We start from the raw sequence: 15,022 nt of genomic DNA, 5'->3' as shown, positions 1-15,022 counted from the left end.
GTATTGGTTCCCTTGGCATTTGTTCCATTGTTGATTTATTCTAAGCTTGTGGCTAATGAAAGCCCTGAGATCTTTTCTAAAGTGAGCAGTTGTTGCTGAGCAAGGTGAACTCCCAATCAGTGTTACTGTTCATGAAATAAACTGTTTTGCTAGGTATGATCCCATCAGGATCAGTATGGTAGAAGGCAATTCTCATGATCTTTATGAAAATTACATATTTTCTTGGGATCATCTGGCACATGCAATCCAAGAAACAATTGGTTACTTACTCATTAGCATTCAAGCTAGCTGTGGCTCTGATGATCATGTAGCAGAGTGTGAGAGCACTGAGGAGGCCAAAACTGGCAATAATAAACCATTCTTCTGTTGACAAAGGAAAGGGAGGAAATCACTCTGGGGAGAAGGCTTATGTCAAATCGATGTCAACATTTCCCTCAAATGCAACGAAGCAGACGTCAACGGAGGTGTAAGCCAAGACTGGCCCAAGGAAGTGAAGCAGGAGGAGGTTTGCCAGAGAGCTACTAAGTGGAGAAGGTTAGTGGAAGTAGTGGTGAAAGCTGCAAGGGAGAAAGGAAAGCATGGCCCAAACATTTCTTCCAGTTAAAGTCCTGAGGTTTGTGAGAAGTGTGGCCACCAAAAAGTATGTAGTAAAAAGATGTATATAAAATCGCACGTGGATATAGGTTTTAAAAATTGTTAATTTAAATGACAGTAAAGTGGACTAGCCATACTTATAACCTTTCTTTCTTCATTTTGTCACTTCTGCATGGCTGTGTCCCTCATTCTTAAAGAAAGGCTTAGAAATATGGAGCAGTGGTTCCCAAAGATCTCGTGGGTACTCCAAGCAGTCTGCAGGCTGGCCTTCCATGGCATTCACATCTATATTCTTTTTGCTTATGAGTGGGTTTACTTATAGTCTTTATTTAAAAAGGACATCTTATTGGTGTCTTCTGCAAAGAAGAGAACTACCCTTCACAACCCCACCGCTGGGAAGCGGCACTGGCTGTTCTGGCTTTATTAAACAGAAGTAGAAAGGGTAGGTTATTCACAAGGTAGGTTATTTCAACTCTTGGCTCATCAAAGAGCTGAAAACCTATGGTACACAGAACTCTAAAGGTTTTTATCTAGTTTCTCTCTAGATCCAGGAAATAGGTTAATATTTTCCCTTAACTTTTCAAACTCTGTATCATCAAGGTAACATTCCAAAAACAGTACTTACTGAGAACCACAAAAATAACCTGAGAACCAATCTGACTTCCTAAAAAGTCTTAACTATAAAATATTTCCTAAAATATACACAAACTAGGGCTGGTTTAACAAAGTGTTACCCAGTAAAGTTCCCTATACATCTGCAATAATGCAGAGAAGAAATTTATACTTGGAATGCCAAATGTTTATATGCGAAAGCTGTGTATAACATGGGCGTTTCTTAATCTGGTTTCCATGAATCCTACATCTATGCAAAACTGTATGTGCCCAGGAATTTTTCTAGAAAAAGGTTATTATACTTTCACTGAATTTTAAAGGTTGTGATCTTCAAAAGGTTAAGAACTGTTCTTCAGGATTCCAGGATGCTGAGTTGTTCTATGAGCATTTCTCTGCCCACCTTGGTTTACATTATTAAAATGCACAGCAAACTCTTTCATTTTAGATAACAGTGCAGCCACTGCTTCTTGGAATACAAATTCCTCATCAATAGAGTGAATTTATAAGGTTTTTATTTAAGTCAAAATAAACATTTAAGAACCCATGCAAAATCCACCATTTTTACCCACATATATTTTAAGTTAGAAAAAATATATACTGGCATTAAAAAAAAATTAAGAGATGGCTGATAATTTCAAGAAGCTTAACATAGCATTCTTTATTTTTTTCTTCTTAGACTTTTATACATAAGCATACTAACTTTTAGAACTTCAATTATGTCTATGTTTCCAATTTTGAATATAGCATCCATACATGCATGGCATTTCAGTTACAAAAATTAGTAACCAAAAAGAAGTAAACACTGTCGTAATAATACCCGATGGGCCCAGAGGTATTTTAGCACCGACCTACTGCAGCTGGGGTCTCGGTCACCTCTGTTCTCCCCAGTGTGTAGTTAGCACAGTGCCTTGCAAACAGTGGATGCTGGTTGAATGCACTGTAGTTACTATGGCACTACAGAGCTTTGAGGTTAAAGTAGAGGTAGCTTTGGTCTAATTTAACCACATGAGTTTCATTTATTAACATGTACAAATTCTGCTAAAGGTGATTAATTTGATACATGAAGTAATACTTTTATCAAAACATAAGATTTTGAAAGGATATTTCTATATAAAATATAATGGTATCAGTACTTAATGTAGTAGTAGGTGCTCAATAAATGTCGATCAATGAAGGACCTACCAAAAACTCATTAGTAAACAGACAACCTTTGTCTCCTTTATTATTACTAGATCAATTTTTAAAAATCTAGCCCATAAAACCTAAATGTCAAAGCAGGACAACATGAAATGCTGTTAAAACAAACCATTGGTAAATGGTAAGAAATCAGTCAAATTGTATCAAAGAATAGTTTTACTTATTTTATAACTGAATGAAGTCTCCTTGAGTTTAGACAAATGAGAAAATAAAACTTGGGAAATCATTTTCTAACAATAATTTTTGGTTAGTTAAGATCACGTATACTTCAATTGAATAGACCACACAAGTCTTACTATTTAAGGGAAAACTCTTTTTAACAGCTTTATCCATTTTACTGACTCCCAGAGTTGAGAGGAGTCCCATTAGGGTTAGGGCTCGAAGCTATAGGTAAGCAACAGCATATACTGAAAAAGGCAGCACCAGAGTGGTGACGAGGAAGATGGGGTGAAAGGTTGTTAGATGAAAATAACACATAAAGAATGGATTGAAAACAGCTGGCTTGTTACAGGGTGAATGTCCACGAGGCCCACTCGCACGCCTGCCAGCCCACTCATACTTTGGCAAGGCCATCAAAACACTCAGAGCATTTTTTTTTTTCTTCTCGTCAACAGTTCAACAATCATGACGTTCATAATTAGCCCAGAGCATTTTTTAAAAGTAGATTACCTTTTGGCTTTTCTCACACTTCTTGTACAATTATACCAAAGAGGTAAGTGCTAAGACACCAAATTTCATAAAAGTATAAAATAAAGCGAGCAGCAGCTGGCCATCTCAACTGTTCCTAAAGTTGTGAATTTTTAGGTTCAAATTCTGGATTAGTTTTTTTACTAGGTTGCCTGCAGCCTAGGTACTAGAGACCACTGGTGCTCACAGTTACACGACACACCTGAGGTGCTGCTGACGTCCTACCTCACATCCCTGTCTGCAATGCAATCGTTTCAAAACAGGCTTATAAACAGCTATACAGACAAACCTCTGATCAACTACTCATCAAATGGCAACTATTCCTATTAACTACATACAAGTACACAAGCTTCTTATTATAAAGGAAGTTTCGTTATTCCAAATATCTGTTTTAACAAAAGTAACCATTACTTTCTCAGTTACAGACTAAGTCACTGGCCCTGGTGATTGCCTCAACTCTCCACCACACGTCAAATACTAGCAGCAAATCTGTCCTGTGCCCTGGGCACAGGACCCACTTACTTGTTACTGCAATGTTGATCTCTCCTGTTCTAGGAGTGAGATCCCCATCCTGAGGAAGAGGCGAGATTCCCGAAGTTCGAAGTGGCTCGAGGCCAAGGGAGTTGTCACTGGCGAGGTCACCTAGGGCTGATCTTCGGTTAACTGCTTGGGTTCTGGTGAGCCTTTCCATATCAAATGCTACGTTATCAGTACATGGCAAATTTGGCTGCAAAATATTTCCAGATTAAAAGTACTTGTAAGATTAACAAATCCTTTTATACAATTCTAAATGTTTGACATTCTGTTGCAAAGACTTTACCAAGTTTTTTCCAGGTGATTTCCTCTCATTTCTCTCCCCATCTACACCTTCCACTCTCATCCAAGAATTTTTATTTAAAAGAAACAGATGATTTCTTCCCCAAAATGGTACTAAGGAAAGCCAAAATCCACTGCAGAACCGAGAAAATTGAATACTTCATCTTTATAAAGTGACAACCTTTTGTGGACATGGCTCACAGGCAGACGGATTCATTATTATAAAGCTGACAAACAGTGCAGTGTATCACTTTGGCTCGTATGTTAATACAGGTAACATAAAATATCCTTTCACCCTATTAACTTCTCTGTAATACCCCCATCTATCTGCTAGTCAGTTTTTAAATATCTTCTATCTTTAAACATAAGTAAAGCATACAACCAAGAGCAGATCAACATTGAAAAGACTTCTGAACTCTAAGAAAACTATGTTTCAAAACTTAAGCATTGGGACTTCCCTGGGGGCGCCGTGGTTATGACTCTGCGCTCCCAATGCAGGGGGCCTGGGTTGGATCCCTGGTCAGGGAACTAGATCCCACATGCATGTCGCAAATAAGAGTTCGCATGCCGCAACTAAGGAGCCCGCCTGCCACAACTAAGACCCAGTGCAACTAAAAAACAAAAACAAAAACAAAAAAAACCTAAGCATCTAATGCTGAAGGAGAGGTACAGAGCTGCTGTGGGGTCAAAGCCTACCAACTAAAAAGTGGATATGAAAGGCCAGGGATGCTGCTAGACAGTCTCACGGACGGCCCTCACCAGAAGGAATTACCTAGGCCAGTGTCAGTGGTGAAGAGGTGAAGAAACTACATCACTGATGTGATCTCTGGAGATGGAGGATAAATGGGGCATCACTACCTAACTAGATAACATATTTCAAATAGGACTACTTAGATCTGTAAAGCTAAAACAAGGAATTCATCTGTTGGGTCAAAATAAACTTTCTTCTCTATATGGAGATTATTCATTCACTCTTTTTTGAGACCAGAAAGTATTTCACTTTCCTCTAAAAAGCAATAATCCTGGACATATACTTCTCTTAAGGAAGGAACTGCAGGAAGTCTCCAAGGTCCTCAGTTAGTCAGTGCTGACTCTCCTGGCCAGGGCCAAGTGCCCTATGTGGCCGGCACCCAACCAAAACCCCTGCCCAGCTGTCAAAGGTCTGCCCAGGGCTGGCACTGCCCACCTTCACTGACTGCAATTACCAATGCCCAGGAGAGCAAAGCCAAATTCAAGAGGAAGGAACATAAGTGATGACATAGTTTTATATCATGCTGAATGCAGAAAAAATTACTATTGGACCAGAGTCAAAAGTCTACATTCTATTCCTTAAAAAAAAAATATTGGAATAGAGGAAAATCATGTTCTTCTCTCTACCTCAGTTCTTCATCACACACCCACCACCCAACAGAAGAAACAGGCTGTAAAGTGGACTAGCACAGTTCTTCATCTGCTCTTCCAGAAGTTCCCTGAGGTGGGCCGGACTTTAAGTAACGTAGGAAAAAAGGCAGTGTTGGACTAACAGGGTTATCTGGCAGAGAAAGCCAGTGTTTTCTTGTGAGACTTTTAACCATCCACTTGTGCTATGTTATGTTATGCTTAGAGATAATACTACACAAAAGTATTAACAAAATAGGAAACATACCACAATTCCCAGGGCCTTCAAAATATTAAGTTTGCACATAGGACAGGTACAATGTTCACTAAGCCAGGGATCCACGCAGGATTTGTGGAAAACATGCCTATAAAAAAATGGAGAATTATATCACAAATTATATACTGAAAAACTCCTAGGCCAAAATGTAAAGAAATGGAATTTTTAGTTAGTCTGTTTGGTACCAAGAGACAAATATTGGGGCTGTATTAAAATTGAGCTGGCAGAAAATCTCCTGAAGCCAATCTTGTATGTTGATAGCACTGTATAATGAGAACTGATACGTAGTATTTGGCTGTTTGGTGTTTTTACTCCACCAAATTCCAAAGAAGATTTGAGGAAAAGTAGGAAATTTATTAACAATGAAGATAATGAATTATACGTTATAAATCAGTTGTTTTCAATAATATCTAAAGTAGAAATAGAATTTCAAGAAAATATTAACCAGAAGTTAAATGAAGAGTTCTCTATATAATTAGTTTCATGGACCTCTGTTTAAATATCATTTAAAATATTATTTAAAAAGACTTCTAAGCAACCCAGGTTAAATGTTTGTAAAGTTACAAACATTGGGTGGTTCGAACTATGTTTAGGGATGCACTGTGCTTAAGGATCAGATAACATTTAGTAGCAGTTTCCAGCTGAAATGTTGAAGGGAGAGAGAGGATGGGCGATTTTCTCTCTTATTCCAGAGAGTAGAAAGTCACATCCTTGTGACTGGAAATAAATCATGGACGGTTTTGCATTCTTGAAAAAGATGCCTGTGTCCTTTGGAAAGGAGAAAAGATTGTGAGGGAGCTGTTGACATCATTTCTCAAGCTCAAGTACCTCTCCGTGGTAGCGCTGAGAACCTGAAATGAGGCCACACGGAAGCCCCAGAGTCCTGGCCAAGCAGGGGCAGGGGCAGGTGCCAGGACAGATGTTCCAGGCACCTTTGGAAGCACTATAATCAGAGTCTTTGGATAAGATAGAATAAATTTTGAGAAAGATATCAAATTGAACCATGGTATGCCTTTTAAACCTTGTTAATTTATCATTTATATATAGCTTATAAGCAGTTATATACACCTGTTTTAAAATGCAGTTTTGATTTTAAAAAGTAGGAGATCTAGAAAACTCACTTTTTAAATTGGGATTTGGAAGAAACATTCATGCTTACAGCTTCAACCCAAACAACCTAACATCACTTGGTAGCCTTGTACCCATTTCTTTGGGGTAAGAATAAAAATCTTGACAACTAAATATATTAATCTAGTCTGAAACTTACAGATAATGCAATGAACCAGAACCTCATCATCCTTGAAAGCTTTTATTTAAAACTGAAGGTTTTTACTTAAGAGGTGAAAGTCATCAAACCATAGGCAAGACCTAAATTCATTCAGTATACACAATGCACTGTCACGTCTGTTTCCTGTTCCTTGCATCCAAGTATGAGTGTACTCCAAAAGGGAGATGAAGGCTCCTTACCACAGGGCTGCACCAAGGGCGTGTTCTCAGAGATGGGGTTTAGTCCCCAGCAGCTGTGAACTGTGCCAGTGCTGGCTGTGGCCTAACAAAGACTAGAACAAGGCCTCTAGTCCTTTTTGAAGACATATACCCTTTAGGTCTGACATAAATGACAGATCCTCCCCCTTGCAAGGGTGCATCTGCCTAATATCTGGCGTACTTTTTGGAAGGCCTATGGACCACTGAGGGTTTGGTCAGTGTTGGGTGGCTGGGAAGGTGCTCTAAGCCAGTTCTATGTAGTGTGGACGATGGACTTTGGCCAGTTGGCAGGTGACAAAAGAGATAAGGTTTTGTGATCTCTGATGCAGCTGCTTTGGTGTGGGGCAGCTGACTTGAGCCGGCTGTTTGTGGAGACCTTGGTTTAAGCCAGCAGCGGTGGCCTGGCTTTCACCTTCCCACTCTTACCAGCGTTTTTGCTTTCCCCTTTTCTTATTGTCTGGTCTTTTCTATTACTGGTTATTCAGAAAGGAACGAAATGGTATAATCCTATATTTAATTTTTAAAGCTGCGTAAGTTGAGTGTTCTCTATTTATCTGTTCTTTAACCTTAGTTATAAATGGATTTCTCTTATGTTGGGGTTCTTAATTGTTTCCTTGGAGGTTTGCTGATCTATAAGAAAGTATCTGGTCCGCTGCTGTGGGGCACTGTAATGAAGGAAAACAAAGACTAACTGGTTTTCTAGGGACAAGCTGAGAAAGAAAGCCTCCCCTCCTTAGCTAACTCAAAATCACAAAGAAGTATTTTCTTTCATAAAAAAATAACTTTTCCTTTTGACTATCTGTTTACCCCATGGCTTTCCTACCCCCAGTCCCCACCCCAGCCAGTGATCCATCCCTCCCTCCCTCCCACACTCCCTCCTCCATCTGTGCTGTCTTTCCAGGTTCCCGACAGTCCAGCTCCTGCACCTGGCCCAGAGACCATCAGTCCGATTCCCACAGCACATCTCCCTCTTCTGAAAACAAAACCCGACAACGTTTGTCTTCACCTACTGGCCCTTCTGACACAAGCCTATCACTCTGCTTCAGGTCACTGACAGAACTGTGGTGAAGAGCTACCCTGTACTTGTTGCTTCTTTTCTTCGTCACCCATTGTTTTTACCTCTTGCTTCTATCTCCTCAGGTCTACTGTTTTACCAAACTCCACATGGCCTTCCCTTCCTCCTAGGTAAAGTTCTGCTACTACAACACTCTGAGCCTTGACAAACTGCCCTTTCTGACTCCCAGCTGTCTCATCTGAACACTGCGGGGTTGGGGCATAGTGGGGAAGGTTGCCTGCCATCTACCTTGTGAAGCTGTTTGGAGCAGTAAGTGAAAAACTTAGAAAAGGCACCAAGGACATGCAGATGAAAGGTGTCATTAAACATACATTCAGGCAAAGTAACGTCAACATTTCACACAATATCCTGATACGTGGTCAGAACACTTGAGTGTGCCTCAGGTCCCAGCATGCCCAGCACCAGAGTGACCTCGTACAAGCTTGCAGACATCCCACAAGCATGGGCAGACATCTCAGAGGGCGGCACCTGGGGCCAGCCAGACCTTGAAAAGAAGCCCCCTTCTCACTTTTATAGAAGACTTGAGTAATAAAAATGCACATAAAAGCCGAAGAGGGCCCAACATATTTAGGACTGAGTGGTGTACGGGAATGGAAAGCAGGTGATGTGCTGAGGAACAGTGAAACGTGAAAAGGATAAGCATATCAGAGCTTCAGCAAAAGTCCTTTATTCCTATTAGAAATACTTTGGGATACAGAATGTGAAACGTATAGAACATAAAAGGAACCAAACCAATAATACTGAAATACGATGCTTTCCCACTCTCCTACTTCCCACGTACACCATAAGCTAAAGTGATCAGAACAACGGCTGGGGGTGGGGTGAGGAGTCTACATTGAAGGTGAGTTGTTTTCACAGCTCTGCAGCCTCTTGGTGCCGTGCAAGAACCCGGCAAATATAAAAGGATCCAGGATTATTAAAGGTCAGAGGAAAGAACTCTTTTCCCTGAACTGGGACCGGCAGCAGACACTGTTGAAACAGGCCCTCCCTCTGAGGAGGGGGCATCACGGTAATGCCTCTGCCAGCAGCCAGATGACTGACCCATCTTAGCTCCCGAAGTGGCATCTTAGACATACGGTCATCCAAGCTGCAGAACTCTACTTCTGAAAAGTATTTTTAACCACTAAAAATTTTGTGGCTGACCTTTAAATAAAAGAGGTCTAAATAAAGTGCCAGTTTTCCAGTTTCTAAGATGTGTTGGCTAACATCCAAAGGATGATCAACTGTAATCAACTGCCACAAGTAGGAGGTCCCAAAGCAAAGCCAACTGCCATCTGTCCACAGTAAATTAACATGACAGAAGGTAAAAAGTAAAGGTCATGCAACAAAAAGCCAGCAATCCATGAGAGGTTTGCTATCTACAGAAAGTCTTAGTTCAGTCTCGGGATAGGCTTGTTAAAAGGAAGGACAGACAAAGGCATCTGGGCTTTTCTTCTCCCCTTACTCAGGGGTAGAAGGGACAGTGAGTGCAGATGCTTTCCAGAGTCTGGCTGTAAAGGGGAGAAGCTGTAGAGTGGTACAGCTTTGGAGATGGGTTTGAAAGAGAATTATAAAAACTGGATAGAAAATGCTTGAGCATGATGAAATGCTGGTGGGTAGAGACAGAAAGAACAAAAACTGGAGGGAGCAGATAGTCAATACAGCAAGGTCCCCAAGGAAGGGAAGGTGTTGGCACACAGAGGCCTAGGTTGAAAGAGCACATTAGAACCAAGGAGGCTGTCCTCTCCATCCTAATGGGAGGGAAGGCTGCAAGGGTGGGTGTGGAGGCAGGTACGCATGAAGGCTTGGGGACAGCAGGCTGGGAGAATTTCAGCTGTCTAACAGCCATTATTTTCTGTGAGGTTTATGGTGAAGTTACCTGATGAGAGTGAGGAATAAAGGGATGAGTTAGGGTGTTTAAGGAGAATGAATACACCTGGATGTGCTGCTTGAGGAGTAGGGAGAAATGACCAGGGAAAGAGAGAGGCTCCGGGCAGCGCTCCTGGCCCAGCTGGAGGAGGGCTGGTTGGAGCCCCACGGGAGGCAAGGAGGTAGCAGAGCTGTCTGGCAACCAGAGCTAAAGGAAGACATAGTAGAGTCACACCTCGGCACAGTTTTAAAGACCTATAGACAAAAGAGGAAGGGCAGAGTATCTCAGGCAGAGGGAATAAAGCAAGTAGCGGCACAAGAGTTAATTCAAAGGTACTTGAGAGGAATCCACTGGAAAACAGAGGCTTGGAGAAGATTTGGAGTAAAGATGAGTATTTGTGTGGAGCCATCCTCTAGGTCAGTGGTTCTCAACCGGAGACATCTGTGGTTGTCACAACTGTGTGTGTGGGGTGCTATTGGCGCCTAGTGAGTGGAGCCAAAGATACTGCTAAATAACCCACAATGCACAGGCAGCACCCCAACCTGCCCAACAAAGAATTATCTGGTCCCAAATGTCCACAGTGCCCAGGTGGAGAGACCCTGCTCTAGGTCAAAAGTTGTCAACTTGGGTAATACAAAATGTTGCTTGATGTGCAAAGTTAGTCTTTACTACACCTGAGAATCATGCTGTTGTCACCATTTCAGTTAGGTGAAATGTTTTGCTGAGCAGGCTGTGCAACACAGAGAAAGCTACAACCTGCTTCAAAGCAAAAGGGGAAGTCAGGGCAGTGGGCATGTATAGTCTAGACAAGGATCTAGGAATAAAAGACAACCAAGTGAGCAGTGCCCTAATTACAGGTGCATAGAGATGCTGTTAAGTTTGCCAAATTCTAATACTGGAAAGCAGACCACAAACACAAAGGTTGAGACCCCTCCTCTGGTGGAAGGTGCAGCCATAGAAATGGCTGAGATCAAGCAAAGCTCTAGACTTCAATAGATGGTATGGCCTTGCAGCATCAGAGTCACCCGGGTACTTAATAAAAACAAACATGCCCAGGGCTCCCCTCAGGATTTGTTTCTGAAAGCTCCCCACTGATTCTGATTTTTGGAAGAAAAAAAGAGAACTAAGAATGAAACTCTTGAAAAGCCAATGCTTGAGGGACAGAGAGAATACGGAGCAAACTTCCCAGCATAATCTATTTTCAGCTGAGGCTCCCCTGAGGAAAACAGTGCCACCTTATTAATAACCATTAGTGGTTTTGGAAGCCTTCGTTCTTAGGTCCCAGATGGTTCCAAGGGCCCCTGGCTGAGATAAGAAGACAGAGAATTTTGAAAGACTCGGCTTCTTCCTGGCTATTCCAGTGTCAAAAGAAATCTGTGCAGGTAAAAACAATTTTTAAAAGCAAGTAAGAGCTGATTATGCTTTATAATGTAGCCTACTAATCTTTCCCCTGATCTGCATAGTTGACCTTTGAACAACCTAGGGGTGGGGTTAGGGGTGCTGATGCCCCATGCAGTTGATAATCCACATATAACTTTACAGTCAGCCCTCCGTATCCGCAGTTCTGCACATTCAACCAATTGCTGATCATGTAGTACTGCAGTATTTACTATTGAAATAAGTGGACTGGTGCAGTTCAAACCCGAGTTGTACAGGGTCAACTGTATTTGTATGTGTATTTCCTTTAGCCTCATGTTTTTAGACTGGAAAAACTGTAATTACATAGTTTAATTTTCTATAGCACAGCTTACATTTAGTTTTACAGATTTCCCTTTTTATGTAAACTAAATGATTTGACTTCCCGAATCTTTGTTTTCTGTTTCAGTATATGGAATTATTCTTAAGTTTTGATTAAAAAACCCCAGATCTTTCTAGGCTCAAAATATATAACTATGTGAATAAGTAAACTAACACCAGTAGCCTCATGCAGACAACTACTACTAATTATTCTATTCATTCACATGTTCTGTATTATTAGAAGGCAGGAGTTATGTGGATGTCTTTTAAAAGAGAAGGGAGAAGGAAGAGGAAAAGTCTTCTGATTTTAGGCTTCTCAGTAGGTGACCTCATATTTTTCCAGTCAATGCTCAGAATTGTGTATCTTAGTGTCTCATACTCCCTAGCTTGGCATAGCACCATGGTAGAAATCCACATGCTCTTTTTAGGGCACCAGAGTACAGGCGAACATCCTCCTTTTGGAGGGAGGCATGTGGCCCTACATAAAGAGCAGGAATAATACAGAGGCACACCTTTATATTGGCTCTGCCATTTCTGACTTGTGTGACCCTGGCAGCTCTACTATTGACTTCGCCATCCTTTACTGGACAATGGGGAGAGAGTAGATGTAAACTGCACAGAGCAGAGTACCTGACGTGGGGCAGGCACACAGCACATACCAGTCCTCCCCACTTTACACAGCTAAGGCTCAAAAAAAAGATTTGATCTAAGTCCTAGAGTTCTGGTACCCAGCACCAAGTGAACACTGCTGAGGCTTTATCAGACAGCCTAGTGATGTACTCTGATTTAAGAAGGAGAGGAACAGTGGCTAGTTCTGAAACCCACAGAAGTCACAGAAATAAAAATTCTTGACCTTAATGTTTTTAGGCTACTGATGTGCCTGGAGGTTATGCCCCTGTGTTTCTCATAACTAGAAAAGGCTTTGCAATCAGTTCTTGCTGAGGCACATGGCTCACCACTATGTGCAGTATGCAGCTGGGCCTCTGCCTACCAGAAAAGCCGTGGGTAAGGTGGCTCTCAAAAGCAAGTGGATACCCACTCTGAAAGGGAGATGTACAAATCACATTAGTATCATTCTATTTTAAACGAAGAAAGTTGACATACTTGCAGGGGAGAATCCGGACAACATCATTCTGTTTATAGCTTTCTATGCAGACTGCACAATGATCAAAGTCTGGGTCTGTTTCCTGAAATGAAAAGCACAGCAACAAAAGTTATACGCTAAAGCTGTAAGTACCTAAATGGAGGAGATACGATCCAGCTAATATTTTTCCTGTGGCAACTGTGGTAAACAGGTGATTATGAAGTGAAAGGTTATTAAAAAAATGTAACGTTTCCATTTGCTTAACTGTATTGACCCAAATTGTAACTAAGCCAGTCTATTTTGTTTTTAAACTATGGTGTAACAATTAATACTAATTCTGTTTGTGAAACATCTTAGAAATCAGAATACTAATTTTTTTCAAGATTCAAATCAGCTATCACCTTGGACCATCTAGTGCTGCATCACTATTCTGGTCTGAGTAGGTTTTCCTCATCAGGACGCTCATCTGACCACACAGTTAAGTACAGGCAGAAAAGATGGTTGGGCCCGCAAAAGACTCACCCCAAGGATGGGAGCTGTGCATCTGGTCATAGATTCGGGGTAGAGAACAGTCATGGACTCAACTCTATACTAGGTCTTTATCAAGGGTCAGGAAGAGTCAGCCAGGTGTTTGGTCACCCAGGGTAATTGATCTCCTTCCTCCTCTGGATTGGGGAAGGGTTCCCCTGCCTTGTCATTAAACAGAGCACTACCAGGAAAGGCTACACTATTTGCTGTGTCACTGCCCCTTGGACTGAAACTCAGTAGGGTAACTCTTGACAGGTCTAGGAGGTACAAACTAAAAAGTGTTGGTTTTAATAAGGAAAGATGGTTTTGTATTAGCATGGGGGACAAAGTAGGATGGGTAGGTTGGATGAGCTCCAGGCAAGTTCAAATTAATGTGGCAGCTGAAGGCTACCAGGTCAAAAAAGCATTTATATCAGTGACCACTCCTCTGGGGTTAAAGTACAGCTGTTGTGATGCTGCTTATATTTTCTGCAAGTGTTTTTACTTTTTTCTTTCTTTATAGTATACCATGAAGTTCACTGAAAATGTTTCTACCTTCTGGAGCTGTGTCAAGGAAAACTAGATGTGGGGTGTCAAGGCAGTGGGAATAAAAATGAGTAAAGTCAAGAAAGCGGTAAAACTTAAGACGATGGAGAATCACCTGTAATTATCCTTCCAGAGCTCTTTGCTAAAAAATTAGAGTTGGTTTTGGGGCAGAAGACAGGTTTGGTTTTATAACTTCAGAGATGCAATTTCTTCATTCTAGATAACCTTGAATATATTGAACACAGGGTCTCACATTAAGTTGCTGTTTTGTCCATAGAGAGCAGAAGCAGGGCTCTACCTAATTTTGAGATCCGACTGGAGAATTCGGGTCAGGAATCTCAGCCATAGATGGCCTCTATCACTGCCTCTCTGATTCATTCCCCCTAAGCCACTAGACCCAACCCTAACAAACTGTGCCCTTCTTTCAAACTGCTTAGCCCACTGTACAGAAAGCACCTTGTTAACCAACACTCCCTTGAATGTGGGTCTCTAGTTCTCCAGCTAACTGGTGAAGAACTAAAATACAGAAGAGAGAGGCAAAGTCGCATGAAGCACAGGAAGAGAATGCACATTCCTGGCTACTTAGAGTTCTTCCCCAAAGTATGCTAGGTTTTAGCAGAAGAAAACTGTTGAACACCACAGCTAGGGAAACCGTAAGTAGTCCGGTGATGCTAATGATGACAGGAGCATTTAAAATCCAGAAAAATTAGAGAACTGTATGGAGGGTCTCTGAATGACAGGCATACTAAGAATAAGATTTCAAAGAGAAGCTAGTTTAGATAGTATGCTTGGAGAAAAAGAATAATCTAACAAAGGAGACACAAATGGTTAGGGTATACTCCCGCCCACCAAATCAAAAGCAAAATACTTTACTGTTTTTATAGTGTTAAAGTGATTTCATTACTGTACCTTATCACCTTTTTTCACTGTTCTGGTTGTTAATTTGCTGATGGCTTTCTTGGCTGCATCTCCAAGACGACGCTATGAAAATTGCAAAGAAAAACAGACATTAAGTGCAAGATCTCTGGATGTTCTTTTTTTTTCCTGATATTTCAGCTAACTTTATTTTATTAAAATTTTTAATTGAGGTATAATTGATATACACATTATATTAGTTTCAGGTGTACAACATAATGATTTGATAGTTGTATGTTTTGAAATGATCACAATAAGGCTAGT

The 15,022-nt window shown here is 41.1% G+C and overlaps 1 protein-coding gene across 2 annotated transcripts in view; it reads right to left on the bottom strand.

The window, feature by feature from the left end:
* Positions 1–15,022, bottom strand: part of RNF130 (ring finger protein 130) — a 100,007-nt gene that overhangs the window by 6,992 nt on the left and 77,993 nt on the right. Inside the window, exons 4-8 of one of the 2 annotated variants that reach the window (XM_061188547.1) lie at positions 14,753–14,824; positions 12,811–12,893; positions 5,552–5,648; positions 3,613–3,817; positions 270–363 (exon numbers count right to left, since the gene is read on the bottom strand). In XM_061188547.1, coding sequence (XP_061044530.1) covers positions 270–363; positions 3,613–3,817; positions 5,552–5,648; positions 12,811–12,893; positions 14,753–14,824 — 551 coding nt within the window. The remainder of the gene's footprint in view (positions 1–269; positions 364–3,612; positions 3,818–5,551; positions 5,649–12,810; positions 12,894–14,752; positions 14,825–15,022) is intronic. The other variant, XM_061188546.1, reaches the window with a different exon arrangement.

The sequence above is a fragment of the Eubalaena glacialis genome, chromosome 4 (assembly GCF_028564815.1).
Source record: "Eubalaena glacialis isolate mEubGla1 chromosome 4, mEubGla1.1.hap2.+ XY, whole genome shotgun sequence".
Classification (NCBI taxonomy): domain Eukaryota; kingdom Metazoa; phylum Chordata; class Mammalia; order Artiodactyla; family Balaenidae; genus Eubalaena; species Eubalaena glacialis.
This window is presented reverse-complemented; position numbering and strand designations above follow the sequence as displayed.